The sequence below is a fragment of the Cynoglossus semilaevis genome, chromosome 15, assembly GCF_000523025.1.
Source record: "Cynoglossus semilaevis isolate Cse_v1.0 chromosome 15, Cse_v1.0, whole genome shotgun sequence".
NCBI classification, from domain to species: Eukaryota; Metazoa; Chordata; class Actinopteri; order Pleuronectiformes; family Cynoglossidae; genus Cynoglossus; species Cynoglossus semilaevis.
In genome coordinates this window covers 19,871,223-19,883,722 of record NC_024321.1, presented here as the reverse complement: position 1 = coordinate 19,883,722, position 12,500 = coordinate 19,871,223, and the positions used below count along the sequence as shown (strand labels likewise).

The following is a 12,500-nucleotide window of genomic DNA, read 5'->3' as shown; positions in this document are numbered from 1 at the left end:
CCAACATGGTTCACTCAGCGTTTACACTGCACTGTTGTCATTTATTATATGATGGACAAAATGAAAGTGTGGAGCCGGCACTGTGTGTGTGTGTGTGTGTGTGTTGGGGTCATCAACAGCAGAGTGGATACATTGTGTTGTGCAGATAAAAGATTTCCATGGACAGATCAATAGGCCATATCAGCTGCTGTTAAATTACTGATAACACTATTTGCTTTATTTGCTCTTTTCCTGCTGCACACACACACACACACACACAAGCCACATTTCTCTGCCTACAGCTCTGCTGTTAGACTTGACAGCTGTGTGTGTGTGTGTGTGTGTGCTCCTCTCAGGATAGTAGAACTTACGACCATCAGCAGCGTCTGGTACCGATGTTTCTGTTGTAGTGCTGCAGCAGAACTCAACATCTACTGTCTGACTTTATATGATGATTATTTCATTCAATAAGAAGTCGTATCATAAACACCTGAGGTCTTTACCATGAATAAAAATCATTATCACCATCATCATCACCATCATCACCATCATCATCACCATCATCAAAAAAGAAATCAAGTGTAGCTAGTCTAACAGTGTTCAACCTCAGCTCAGGACAACGTCTTTCAGTCAACAGACTAGTTGGCACTGGGAACAGTTATGTCAACGACTGTTTGTTTTTTTTTCTGTTTCTCTGTAACTTGATGAGATCATAATTAAATACAGAAGGAGTGGAAATATGTGGTTAACACTCAGTCAGTGTAGTATTAGTACTGCAGTACTGGTGTCAGTAATACTCCTCTGTGTTGTGTGTAATTTATGAGGTTACAGCAGCACAGGGTGAGGTTGGGGGGGCAGAGATTTCCCCTCACTGTCCTTCTAAATGTGGTCAGATTAGACACAGTAGCTGGCCAGTGTGTGTGTGTGTGTGTCTCCTCTCTGCACTAAAGTGTATTTTATTGGAGTTAACACTAAGGTCAAATATAGCAGATTTATTTCTGTGGATTACTAGCTCTCTGCTAGTAAGTCCATAAAACAGAAACCAATCACTGACACACACACACACACACACACACACAGTGCGACGATCCTCTCAGAGTCTAGTGTTCTGTTCATGTTAAAGTACTTCAGATCTTTAGACTCAGAGACTTCAGACAGACACTAACTCTCTCTCTCTCTACACGTGTCATTGTCTCTCCACCTTGCCGTCCTGAGCTCACACTGTTATCCAGTGGTCCCTCTCCTATCACAGTACTTCCGTTCTAAGACCCACCGCGAAAAGGTAAAATCTGCGAAGTAGAGGTGACCATTGCCGTGCAGTGAGGTTCATGTCTGCTGAGGCACTGACTTCTCTGGAGTCAGATTTACATCTGTTCTATGTGATGGATATGGAACATCTAAACATGTCCATATCCATCAACGCTCCTCTTTCAGTGACACTGACACCTACAACAACATATTCACAGAAACACATCTGTTCTACAAAGAACGATTCTTTATACAGATGGACAGAACACCTTCCTGTGTCTAAGAAATTCATATTTACTGCAAACAAATTAAAGTCTAGAGATGAGTGCAGCACTAATTTAATTTGGTCCTTCGGGATACAATGTCAGTTATTTTTCAAACTTTAAATTTTGCTGCTTTATCAATTTTAATAAGAAACACATTTTAGGCCAAAACTTTAGTTATCAAATACTTTTTCCTACTTACTCCCATCTTCTTTTTAAAACCAAAAACTTCAAACCATAGTCAGCCTTACCTTTACTTCTAGCTGAAGTCCGTGGTTGTGTCTCTGGGTTTCCCCTCACCTTAACATCGTCGAGGCTAATGTTTAGTCTCCGTTGTTCATCCGATGACAAATCCTTGAATTTCCAGAAGTTTCTAAATAAATCTGTCTTTGAATGTTCGTGTCTGATCTTCCATGTCTGCTGAGGCTTCTTTGTAAATGTTTCAGGTCACAGTATTCCGAGTTCGTCCAGACGTTATAACACGACGACAATAAAAAACAAGGACAGCAGTAATGGCGGGTTTTGACCGGACAGACACACAGACAGTCTCTTCGTTTGTACCTCTACATTTAAAACCAACGACTCTTCTGGCCCGTAGTTTGAAGCTAACCTGTTAGCTCCGGCGTTAGCTTCAATTATCAACTTCCGTTTTGACCGGAAGTCCAGATTGGAGAGATGTTTCCGTCTTGAAACATAATCCATAGTAAGTCCGTTTGGACCGGAAGTCCAGTTTGGAGAGATGTTTCCGTCTTGAAACATAATCCATAGTAAGTCTGATCAGACGGAGCATAGACAACGGTGGCTGTAGTTTGGCGCCGATTTACATATGTCAGTTGACGCCAGCTGGAGAGCACCTGTCAGTTCAGGTTCGACCCCTTGGGGCGAGGCAGAGTACTGGTTGCCTCCCGGCTGATTTTTCGCTGCACTTTATTGGCGGAGGAAAAGAAAGCGACACGCATCACGTGAGGCACTGCCTCCCCTGACCGCACGTCACTGCCCTAGACTGTATCAACCCCCACACGCAGTTATCTTCACAGTAAAGTTGTAGAATGTAAAAATAAGACAAACATATGACATCAATAAATGTAATACACGACCGGTGACAGAGGTGAAGCCCCTGACGGAGGTGAAGGCAGTTGGAGTAATCTTCTCCTCTCCTCATATCAGGAGGAGCCGGGACCAAGGAGAGAGGGGAGTGAACAGAGGAGAGATACTGGCCAAGACGGACGGACCGTAGATGAAGGCCGGGCACAGGCAGGAGCGGACATTATTGTTAACTGTCATCTGTGTCAGCGTCTTGGTTTGGACTTAACAGAAGTGGGAGAAGATGATCGGAGGAGTTTAGGAGAGTGAAGGAGCCAATCAGAGTGAGGGACAGGAGAACATCATCAATGCTGTGTCCATCTCCAGACATGTCTTTAGTTGATTTTTTGCTATAATTTTACTGTTTGATTTTTTAGGTTAGAAAATGTTTTTATCACGAAAATAATAAAAATCAAAAAAACATGTTCCATAAAATACCGCGATATTCGCGTGATTGGAATAAAAAAAATCCGCAAAGTACTGAGAAAGCGAAAGGAGAACCGCGATACAGAGAGGGACCACTGTATAGGTGTCTGTACATGTGACAATAAAGCCAACTGAAGGGGGGGGGGGGAGGGAGGGGGGCGACGGACAGGAAATGCAGACCAAACGTAGACTGGATCTGATGGTTTGGTTTTAGTTTCACTGTTTCTACAAATCTTCCTCCTTAGCCACACACACACACACACACACAGAGATAAGATCTAACCTGAGGAATTAATTAAATATTATAGATGATTAAAAATAGCATAACTAATAGTGTAATATCTCAAGCTGTCGACTTTAATAGTCAACACTGTGTGTGTGTGTGTGTGTGTCTTATCTGCTGCAGACAGACGCTCTCTCTATTGATTCTTGTTCATTTTGGTTGTCAGGCAGAATCATTAAACTCTACTGTCTGCCTCCCCCTCCCTCTCCCTCTCTCTCTCTCTCCTTGTGTGTATGTTAGCAGATTGTTCTGCATTTGTCAGTGATATTTTACCTTTAGCTGTTTGTGTCAGTCAGTGTGTGTGTGTGTGTGTTCATCCTTTACCCCTTTAAACAGTGACAAAAACCCTTTGTTCTGCAGGATGTGCCGACACTCAACGTCACTGATATTGTTGTCCCTAGAACTTTTCCCTCTGTTCCAGGAGCAGAGCAGGTGCCGACGTGTCCCCGATCGGAGACGACGTCACTTCAGCCTCAGATCAAACTGTTTCCACCTGACGTCGGAAACAAAGTCAGAACATGATCTGGGTGAAAAGTCGGTCCTTTGTCCGTCTGCGTCCGTGGAGCCGTGGGTCGTGGTTCAGCTCATGGTCAGGCCAACTGCTGACCAGGCACACACACACACACACACACACACACACACACACAGTGAAATAACTCGCAGCAGATCAATATTTATGAATTTATGAAGCGCTGTGCTCCTGACAAACCACTGAGCCACAGCCAGGTTATAGCAGCTCAGTCAAAGAGTCAGAGGTTTGATTTTATTGTCTGCTAATTGATTGGTCAGTTAATCAGTCAACAGCCTCTCCACAAGCCCCGCCCTAACAAACACCAGGAACTGGAATGATGTCACCTCTTGTGTGTGTATGGGGGGTGGGGGGGAGGAGGGGGTTGAGGGGTGGTGAAACTCATCTTTAATGTTCATGTTCCCATGTTGAACATCAAACACTAGACCAAAAACATACATTTCTAAAGTGTACAACACTAGGTCAGAGGTCAGAGGTTATAGCCAGGCCCAGGATGGATTCTCTGTGAGCACTTAAAGGGAGTGGGAGTGGGGGGGGGGGGGGGGTGGGGGGGGGGGAGTCACCGTCTTACCTGTCTTTCTATGGTGACTGGAGGAGTTCATCCAACGACCTGTGGGTGGAGCCACGGAGGTGAGAGGAGGCCACACTTCATGCCCTTTGACCATGAGGGTTTGAACCCACCTGTCAGATGGTACTGACAGAAACAGAACCACCAGGAGGTCCAGGAGGTCCAGGGTGGTCAGTGGTCTCCATCACCACAGAGGAAGAGGAGGAAGAGGAGCCACTGCTCTAGAGGAATGTCACAGAGAGGTGGGGGGTGAGGGGGTGAGGGGGGGGGCAGCAGGGACATGAGCCTCAGCAGTAACAAGTGTGAGAGCAGCAGCTGCAGCTGCTAATTATAGTAATTATGATTCATTAGAGCTCAGTTAATTTAATAAAGAGGTGGTTGAGCAGAGCTCGTTAACCTTCATTAGAATAATTATAGACACACACACACACAGAGGTAGAGACAAGAGTGTGTTTGACTCTCTCTCTCTCTCTCTCTCTCATTGTGTCTGTGTGTTTATTAAATAACAGATACATTTAACTGATCCTCAAATTAAATTAGACTCTCTCTCTCTCTCTCTCTCTCTCTCAATAGTTATTAAATTAATACTATTGAAATACTACTACTAGTAGTACTACTACTAGTACTACTAATAATAATAATCATTATAATAATAATTAGATTAATGTAATGTAACAACAGTAATAAAGAATGATTTTTAAATATTAATTCACCGTAGAATGTGGTGTAAAAGGCGGGAAGTGCTGGCGTTTCTCTCGGCCGTGAACATGTCTGCAGTGTGTGTGTGCGTGTGTGTGTACAGTGTGTGTGTTCATTGTAGTTTCTCCCGGTTCTTAAAATGCTAATATTTCCCAGGAGACTAAGCGGCAGCGGCGTGAAGTTAAGACGTTTACTCTTTTAAAATAAAGTCATAAAGCGTGCGGACGGAAGCAGGAAGTAGATTAAAAGGCTCGTAATGGGTTCAGCTCTCTGATTGGCTAATCATGTTTCATTATTTCAGTCATTATTTTGCTCAACTTTTAATTTCGCCCCCCTCCGGATCATTGAGCAAGGCAATTACTTAGAGCTGACCTTGTGTTTGTGTCGGGAGGGGGGGGGGGGGGGGGGGGGGGGGGGGTACGGAGGATGTCCCGCCGCGCTGCTTCTTCTGCTTATTTATTTCACAACTATATATATATATATGTGTGTGTGTGTCTTAAAAAGCGTGTGTCGTCACTGCTTCACTGCCGGGACTCAAACCAAGAGTCAATGGAAAATAAAGTATTAGAATAAAGACGTCGTGTGTTAAATCAAAATCCAATTCTGTGCTCTATTATTTTCTGGCATAGTAATGACGCCGAGGATTAGGAATCAATATTTCACTTCAGCCGGGACATTACGGCCTTTATTCAGGCCGTAATTGAGTTTGGAGGCGACGAGCTGCCCTGGAATCTGCATAACAGATAAGAGCGTGAAGGAAAGGCGTCGTCCGCGCCATCATTTGACCCCGTTTGATGGAATTCTTTTGTTGTGGAAGGTATAATTGAGGCTCAACATGAGGCTCTGATCGAAGTGAGGGCTAAAGTAGTGGCTCGTATTTATAAGCTGGTTATGGTTAAGGTAAAACACGAACTGGTCAAGGTTAGGCGTAAAAACATCTGAGACTGTGGAGCTGAAGGAAAACACTGACAGTCGGACTGTCGGACTGTCCGACTGTCGGACTGTCCGACTGTCCGACTGTCGGACTGTCCGCCTTGCACAAACGTTCAAACGTTCAAACGTTCAAAATAAAAGACGGCGCTCTTTGAACTTTGACTCCACCTGCAGGAGATAATAGGCTATTAGTCCAAGTGGGATTAATGAAGCAATTACAAGGTACCAATCTGATGGGAATGTGTAAATAAGGAGAACACACACCGAGAGGGGGAGCAGAGGGAGGAAAGAGAGAGGGGGGAGTAAAAACCAAAAATGGAGCTAAAGGAAAGTGGGGGCTTCACTTAACTAATAGAGGGAGGGGGTGATGGGGCCAGAGGAAGGAGGGGGGGTCATTAAAGACAGAGCAGTCCGTTTGGCTTCACCGCTGAGAAGACGGTCGTCAGGCGGTGGGTTCTGTTGACATAGAGACGCGTGGGTTTACCGTGAGTGTGTGAGACGGCGGGACACGCGGAGCCACGGAGCACACACACACACACACACACACTGCCTCACACACACTCGGAGGACAGAGGATGACGGAACAGACACGGGGAGAAGTTTGACAGGAGTGTGATCCACCTTAAAGTCGGTCCAGGGTCCAGGGTCCAGGGTCCAGGGTCTAGGGTCCAGGGTCGGCTCTCAGACAGTGACGAGTGGAAGAGTTGAGCCGAGCATCGTCAGCTGGTGTGGAGGACCAGGATCTGATGTGGAGAACCAGGATCTGATGTGGAGAACCAGGATCTGATGTGGAGAACCAGGATCTGTCCTTTCTGAGAAAAGTGCAGCGGGATCTTTGTTGTTCATTTGTCGCCGCTCCTCCTTCACATCCGCGGACTTTCAATTGATGGGAAAAGGTGAGTAAAATGATGAACCGGGACAGAACGGTGCCGGAGCCCGCACTGGAGGGAATCGAGACCGTGATGAGCCGCGACAGAGCGGCACCAGGTCCTGACGGGGACGGGGTCCAGACGGTTGTGGGCCCAGACGGCGGGGACACGGTGGACGGAGACAGTCAGCGGCTTTTCTCGGGCTCGGGAGGCAGAGACGGCCAGGCCATGGAGAACCACACCGAACCGGGTCCCACCAACCCGGTGTTAGCGCCGCCACCGCAGGTACTGAACACGGACGCGTTCAGACTGGTTTTTCACAGAAACCGAGGACCAGAAAAAGTGAAAAATCTGTGAAAAAATAAAATAAAATGAAAACGAGAAGGGGAAAAAATACAAGTATAATAATTATAATGAAGTACTTTAATCAAGTATTTACTTGTTTGTTTACTAAAAGTATAATTACTACAGGATTATAATCCACCAAACGATGGTATTAATTATATTTTTACGTCACCAAAGTTTTCACCGATCAAACCAGAATCCGCCTTTAGTTTGATTTCTGTTCAAAAGTATCAAAGTGACTGAAGACGCCACACATTTATGACGAACAACGAACAACGTCAGGTCGACCGTCGGTCCTGAAGTGACGTCGGAGTCAAAGTCAAAAAGATCAAATAAAACAATGTTGAAAATGTTTGACCGCGAAAACAATCAAAACTTTTTTGAAACATCTGTTTTAAATATAAATTCAAATCTAAATCAAACTCAAATTTTCTTTATATTAAACCAACATTTAACAAATATTCTCAGCGAATGACAATTTTAAAATCGTTATTTTCACTTTATTCTAAATGTTACAAACACCCTGGATGGAATCCGTAATATTATTGGTGACACATTGATCCTAATGATTGTGTGTATCAGATCATCGGTGTGTGTGTGTGTGTGTGTGTGTGTGTGTGTTGCTGAGGGGCCGCTCCAACAGCAGCTCGTTTAAAATGAATGATCGGGATCAAAGCGCCACCTTTTATCAGCCGATTACACTCACACACCTTCTGACTCCTGACATCAATCCTGCGTGAATAAATCCCGGCCTCGTGTCAGCGCCACGACCCGCGGCATCAGCGCGGAGCGTCACGGGGTCCGAGCCCCTGCCGGGACGGAAGAGAATTTTCAGAAAACATTTCATCCATTCTTTAATAATTTGAGATGAATGTTCACAACCGAAGCTGCTCCCACGGCCGCGCACACGCCTGAAGCCCGCGAAACTACAGTGGCCTCGACTGATTGACCGGCTGCCTTTTCCCACTGGCCGCTGCAGGTCGGACAAAAGAACTGACGCTGTTCTGGCTCCGACCTCAGCCTCCAACCACGAACAATCTGAAAATACTTCACATTTTATTTGATACATTCTCTTTATAAGTGAAGGGAAATAAGCAGAGCATCAAAAGTTATATTACAATATGTACAACATGTACTGTCACTAGTACTAATATCACCGCTAATAACAAATCAAATAAACAAAATAATAATAATGATAACAATAATAATAACTATATTAATAATTCTATAATACGTGTAAAATATACTCAAATGTCTGGTTAAATTCATTGTTTAATTTTCTAAAGAACTGAATTTTTTATTTAAAAAACTGTTGTTTTTTCTTCTGCTGCCGCTGATTGTAATTTAATAATAAGAATTATCATGATGACAATAAATATAATAATGATGTTGACGCTGTGAATTATCAGCTTTTATTGAAATGTAAATTTTTTTATTAGATTTGAAGTGATTTAATGATCAGATATAATTCTAATAATTTAAACTTCTGTTACATTAGACTGTCGTGGTAAATGTGGAGGAAATAATAATCAATAATATTGTTGTATTATTATCCCATCTGATGTTTTTTTATTTTTATTATTATTATTATTATTATCCGCGTACTCATTCGTAACTGTCACTCGTTGTGTCAGGGCCTGAACGCACACCGAACCACCTCCTTCTCTGTACTGGACATTCTGGACCCGAACAAGTTCACCAGCAGCCGGCGGCAGCAGCAGCAACTCGACGCTTACGGAGCGGAGAACCGCAGAACCGGAGCGGAGGAGCGAGAGCCGCGACCACAGGAGGCCAAAGGCCGCTACGTTGATGAGGATCAGCCCAGCAGTAAGTCTGATTTACACACGCACACAGTGAGGGTCTGTGGGGGCAAACTGCAGGGTTAGGGTCGGGGTCAAACCTCACAACACCGTCAACAGTGACCGCAGCTCCGTCGACTTTTTATTGAGTTTTAAATGACCGTATTTTGGGCCTCGCGCGCGCGCGCGCACACACACACACACACACGGCGCGGGGTGAAAAGATAAATGCGTAGAAATATATTATATATTTTTAAAAACCGCACTGATATTTTGAGCGACACGAGTTCTTTAGAAATGTAAAAGGAAGTTAAATGAATTTTCAGCTGATCAGTGAAACATTTTCTCTGTTTATTAACAATTAAAATAGAACCGGTAATAAATATTTTAAATGTTTTTATATTAATAATTATTATCATTATTGTTTTCTTACACTAGCCCTTTTTAAACATTTTTTCTCGACGTCCGTTCGTCGGTGTTAGTTTTTAAGTTTGATCTGAAATTTCCCCAATAAACTGAACGCTTTGATATTTTTTACTGAACTGAAGGTGTGACGTGGTGAGATTTAAAGTCGGATCAGATTTTTCCCGCTTATGTCTTTGTAACTAATTATTTAGAAAATACTTAAATAATGACGTAAATTATATATTACATTATATTAAGATATATATATATTATATATGTGAAATGAGCCTAAAGGTATTGTTGTATTTAACAGAGTCAATTGAAAAAACAGGAGTCATTCTGAAATGTTAAAACCCAACCGTGAGCAGCCAGACACCAGCACTGCAGGCCAACCAGCCATCAAACAAACAAACAACTGGATTAACTGAACTGAACTGGTATTTCCTCCTGGCGTCTCACTGGATTGGTTGTGATTTTTTTGTTTTCCAGAAGAAATGTTCACATACCGAGGTCCAGGTGAAGAGGACTACCTCAGACCTGGGAGTCCGGACTCTGAGGCTCCAGACGGAGCCTACAGCAGCGAGGAGAGCAGCTCAGCTCTGGCCAACATGGTGGAGAGAGACCTGGGCCCCCACAGTCACCAGGACTCCTCCAGGGACACCAAGAGCCCAGGGGGGGGGGCAGCGGGCCACATCTCCAACGTCCAGAGCGGCAGCAGCAGCCAGGGCAGCAAGCCCAAGAGGAAGCGCTCAGGCTCAGACTCCAAGTCTGGAAAGCCGCGTAGAGCCCGGACTGCCTTCACCTACGAGCAGCTGGTGGCGCTAGAGAACAAGTTCAAGTCCACCCGCTACCTGTCAGTTTGTGAGCGGCTAAACCTGGCCCTGTCGCTCTCACTCACCGAAACCCAGGTCAAGATCTGGTTCCAAAACCGGCGGACCAAGTGGAAGAAACAAAACCCTGGTGCGGACACCTCCGCCCCAGCCGGTGCAGGAGGAGCAGGAGGAGCAGGAGGTCCAGGGGGAGCAGGGGGAGGCCTGGGAAGTCTCAGTCCTCTTAGCCCATCCCCACCTGTCAGTGGTCACCTGGCCATGCATGCGGGCTACGCCAGCCACCACCACCCCCCCACCAGCAGCTTGGTCCAGCTGCCTTTCCTCACGGCCAGTCACGTCCTATCGCCCTTTATGTTGGGAACCCAGAGTTACGCTGCACCAGCCTTCTATAGTACACACCTGTGAACGGGGGGGGCTGAGTGGGACTGACGTGAGCAGCAGCAGCAGCAGCAGCAGCAGCACCGACTCTGCTCGTCTTTTTACCCCCCCTTGACCCCTCCCACTTTGATAGGTGACCCTCAGACAGTGTACAGACGTTTCTGTTGTAGCTCTTCTTCTGAATGCTGTTTTAAAGCCTGTGATAGACAAATAGTTCAGTACTTTGTTTTGGAAAAAAAATCTGTATAAATATTGAATGTTTATTTATGATCTACGGAATGACGCCATCTATTGTCGGTACTGTGTAACTCCAGCAGTGGTTGTTTAATTTCTCACAGTTGAGTTTCCAGGTGATGAGTGGATGTAAGTGACCATCACTCTACGTGTCTTTGATATTAAAACACTTGGAACAAACCTCCGTCCCCTCATTTTACTGATCTGATCTCTGCAGGGCCGCACCTCCACTGGGTGGTCACTGGGGGAGCTACACAAACAGGGGACTGGGCTAAAACTTTCAGTTTCATCATCAAACTTCCACCCCATCCCACCCTACCTTCCTGTTCAACTCAGTGACTTCCTGTTCTCCTCAGTGACTTCCTGTTTACTTCAGTGACTTCCTGTTTTCCTCAGTGACTTCCTGTTTTCCTCAGTGACTTCCTGTTTTCCTCAGTGACTTCCTGTTTTCCTCAGTGACTTCCTGTTTACCTCAGTGACTTCCTGTTTTCCTCAGTGACTTCCTGTTCACCTCAGTGACTTCCTGTTGTCCTGAGTGACTTCCTGTTTTCCTGAGTGACTGCAGCAGCTGCAGTAAAAAACACAACAGACAGTTTTATGTGGGTGACTTTTTATTTCTCAGACTTTGATTGACAGATCCTTGAACACTGACTCCACCCACACACAAACCCTAACCCACACTGTGTAACTCGCAGCAGCTGCAGTAAAAAACACAACAGACAGTTTTATGTGGGTGACTTTTTATTTCTCAGACTTTGATTGACAGATCCTTGAACACTGACTCCACCCACACACAAACCCTAACCCACACTGTGTAACGGGTCAAACTCTACCGTACCGTACCGTACCGTACCGTACAGCTCCCCTACCACCAATCCTGGGCTATTGGACCCAGTGGGTTCTATCTCCAAACTGAACTCAGGTGTGGATTGATATAAAAATTCCAATGGCTGCCCCCAGTGGTGAAAATAAACAGGACACTGAGGCTGGAGTGACTCAGTCGGAGGCTGACGTTGTTGTTGTTGTTGTTGTTGTTGTTGTTGGACTCAGTTGAGGGCGTAGTTGAACTGGTTGGAGAACTTGTCGTGTTTCCTGCTGTCGGCCGTCTTCATCACCTCAGCCACTCTGCGCATGGAGCTCCTGCAGAAGAAGACAACAGACAGGAAATGAGTCGGTGAGGAGGGAAGAGCACAGACCGCAGTCACTCCGCTGACACCCCCCGGTTCAGGCGGACATACTGTTCGACAGCTGAACCTACTTGTTGAAGACTTTTCTCTGGAGGCGGGAACGAGACGTGTCGGAGCTCTGCTTCAGATCACTGAGGTTTGGAAACTTTTTCTTCTTCCCTTTCCCTTTTCTACGGACGCGGTCGGAGCCCAGGTTTTCCCCAGTGGCCGCTTCAATGTCACGCATCAGCTCTTCATCACGCCAGTCTGTTTCAAAACAACGGCGTGGACGGTTACAGCTGGTCTGGAGTCGGCCTCTGCAGTGAGGCCTTCACTGGTCACAGGTCATTACAGTGAAGACCAACCGCAACGGTTCTGTGATGTCATCGAGGTTAAAGGTCAAACACAGAGACTGTACCAGTGTACCAGTGTACCAGTGTACCAGTGGTCCAGTGTACCAGTG

The 12,500-nt window shown here is 45.4% G+C and overlaps 2 protein-coding genes and 1 long non-coding RNA gene across 5 annotated transcripts in view; 1 reads left to right on the top strand and 2 right to left on the bottom strand.

The window, feature by feature from the left end:
* LOC103391441 (uncharacterized) overlaps positions 1 to 2,581 on the bottom strand; it is a 13,558-nt gene extending 10,977 nt beyond the window's left edge. The window contains exon 1 of the long non-coding RNA XR_522788.3: positions 1,742 to 2,581. This is a non-coding gene — a long non-coding RNA (uncharacterized LOC103391441). The remainder of the gene's footprint in view (positions 1 to 1,741) is intronic.
* Positions 2,582 to 6,299: 3,718 nt separating this feature from the next.
* nkx1.2lb (NK1 transcription factor related 2-like,b) lies at positions 6,300 to 11,316 on the top strand. The gene is made up of 3 exons (XM_017039556.2): positions 6,300 to 7,165; positions 8,860 to 9,052; positions 9,919 to 11,316. The coding sequence occupies exons 1-3, from the start codon at positions 6,917 to 6,919 to the stop codon at positions 10,662 to 10,664; spliced, it is 1,188 nt and encodes a 395-aa protein (XP_016895045.1). The 5' UTR covers positions 6,300 to 6,916; the 3' UTR covers positions 10,665 to 11,316.
* Positions 11,317 to 11,594: 278 nt separating this feature from the next.
* The window catches only part of uvssa (UV-stimulated scaffold protein A), a 17,819-nt gene continuing 16,913 nt past the window's right edge, over positions 11,595 to 12,500 (bottom strand). For 2 of the 3 annotated variants that reach the window (XM_008327708.3, XM_025063196.1), the window contains 2 exons: positions 12,130 to 12,304; positions 11,595 to 12,011 (listed from right to left, as the gene is read on the bottom strand). In XM_008327708.3, the coding sequence (XP_008325930.1) occupies positions 11,918 to 12,011; positions 12,130 to 12,304 (269 nt within the window). In that variant the 3' untranslated portion in view covers positions 11,595 to 11,917. Of the gene's footprint in view, positions 12,012 to 12,129; positions 12,413 to 12,500 lie in introns of those variants that run through there. The other variant, XM_025063197.1, reaches the window with a different exon arrangement.

Excerpts from the sequence above, each read along its gene's own strand:
- nkx1.2lb (XM_017039556.2), top strand. The coding sequence starts at position 6,917 with ATGATGAACCGGGACAGAACGGTGCCGGAGCCCGCACTGGAGGGAATC. Across the intron at positions 7,166-8,859 it reads TGTTAGCGCCGCCACCGCAG|GGCCTGAACGCACACCGAAC; the intron begins GTACTGAACACG and ends TCGTTGTGTCAG. Across the intron at positions 9,053-9,918 it reads TGATGAGGATCAGCCCAGCA|AAGAAATGTTCACATACCGA; the intron begins GTAAGTCTGATT and ends TTTGTTTTCCAG.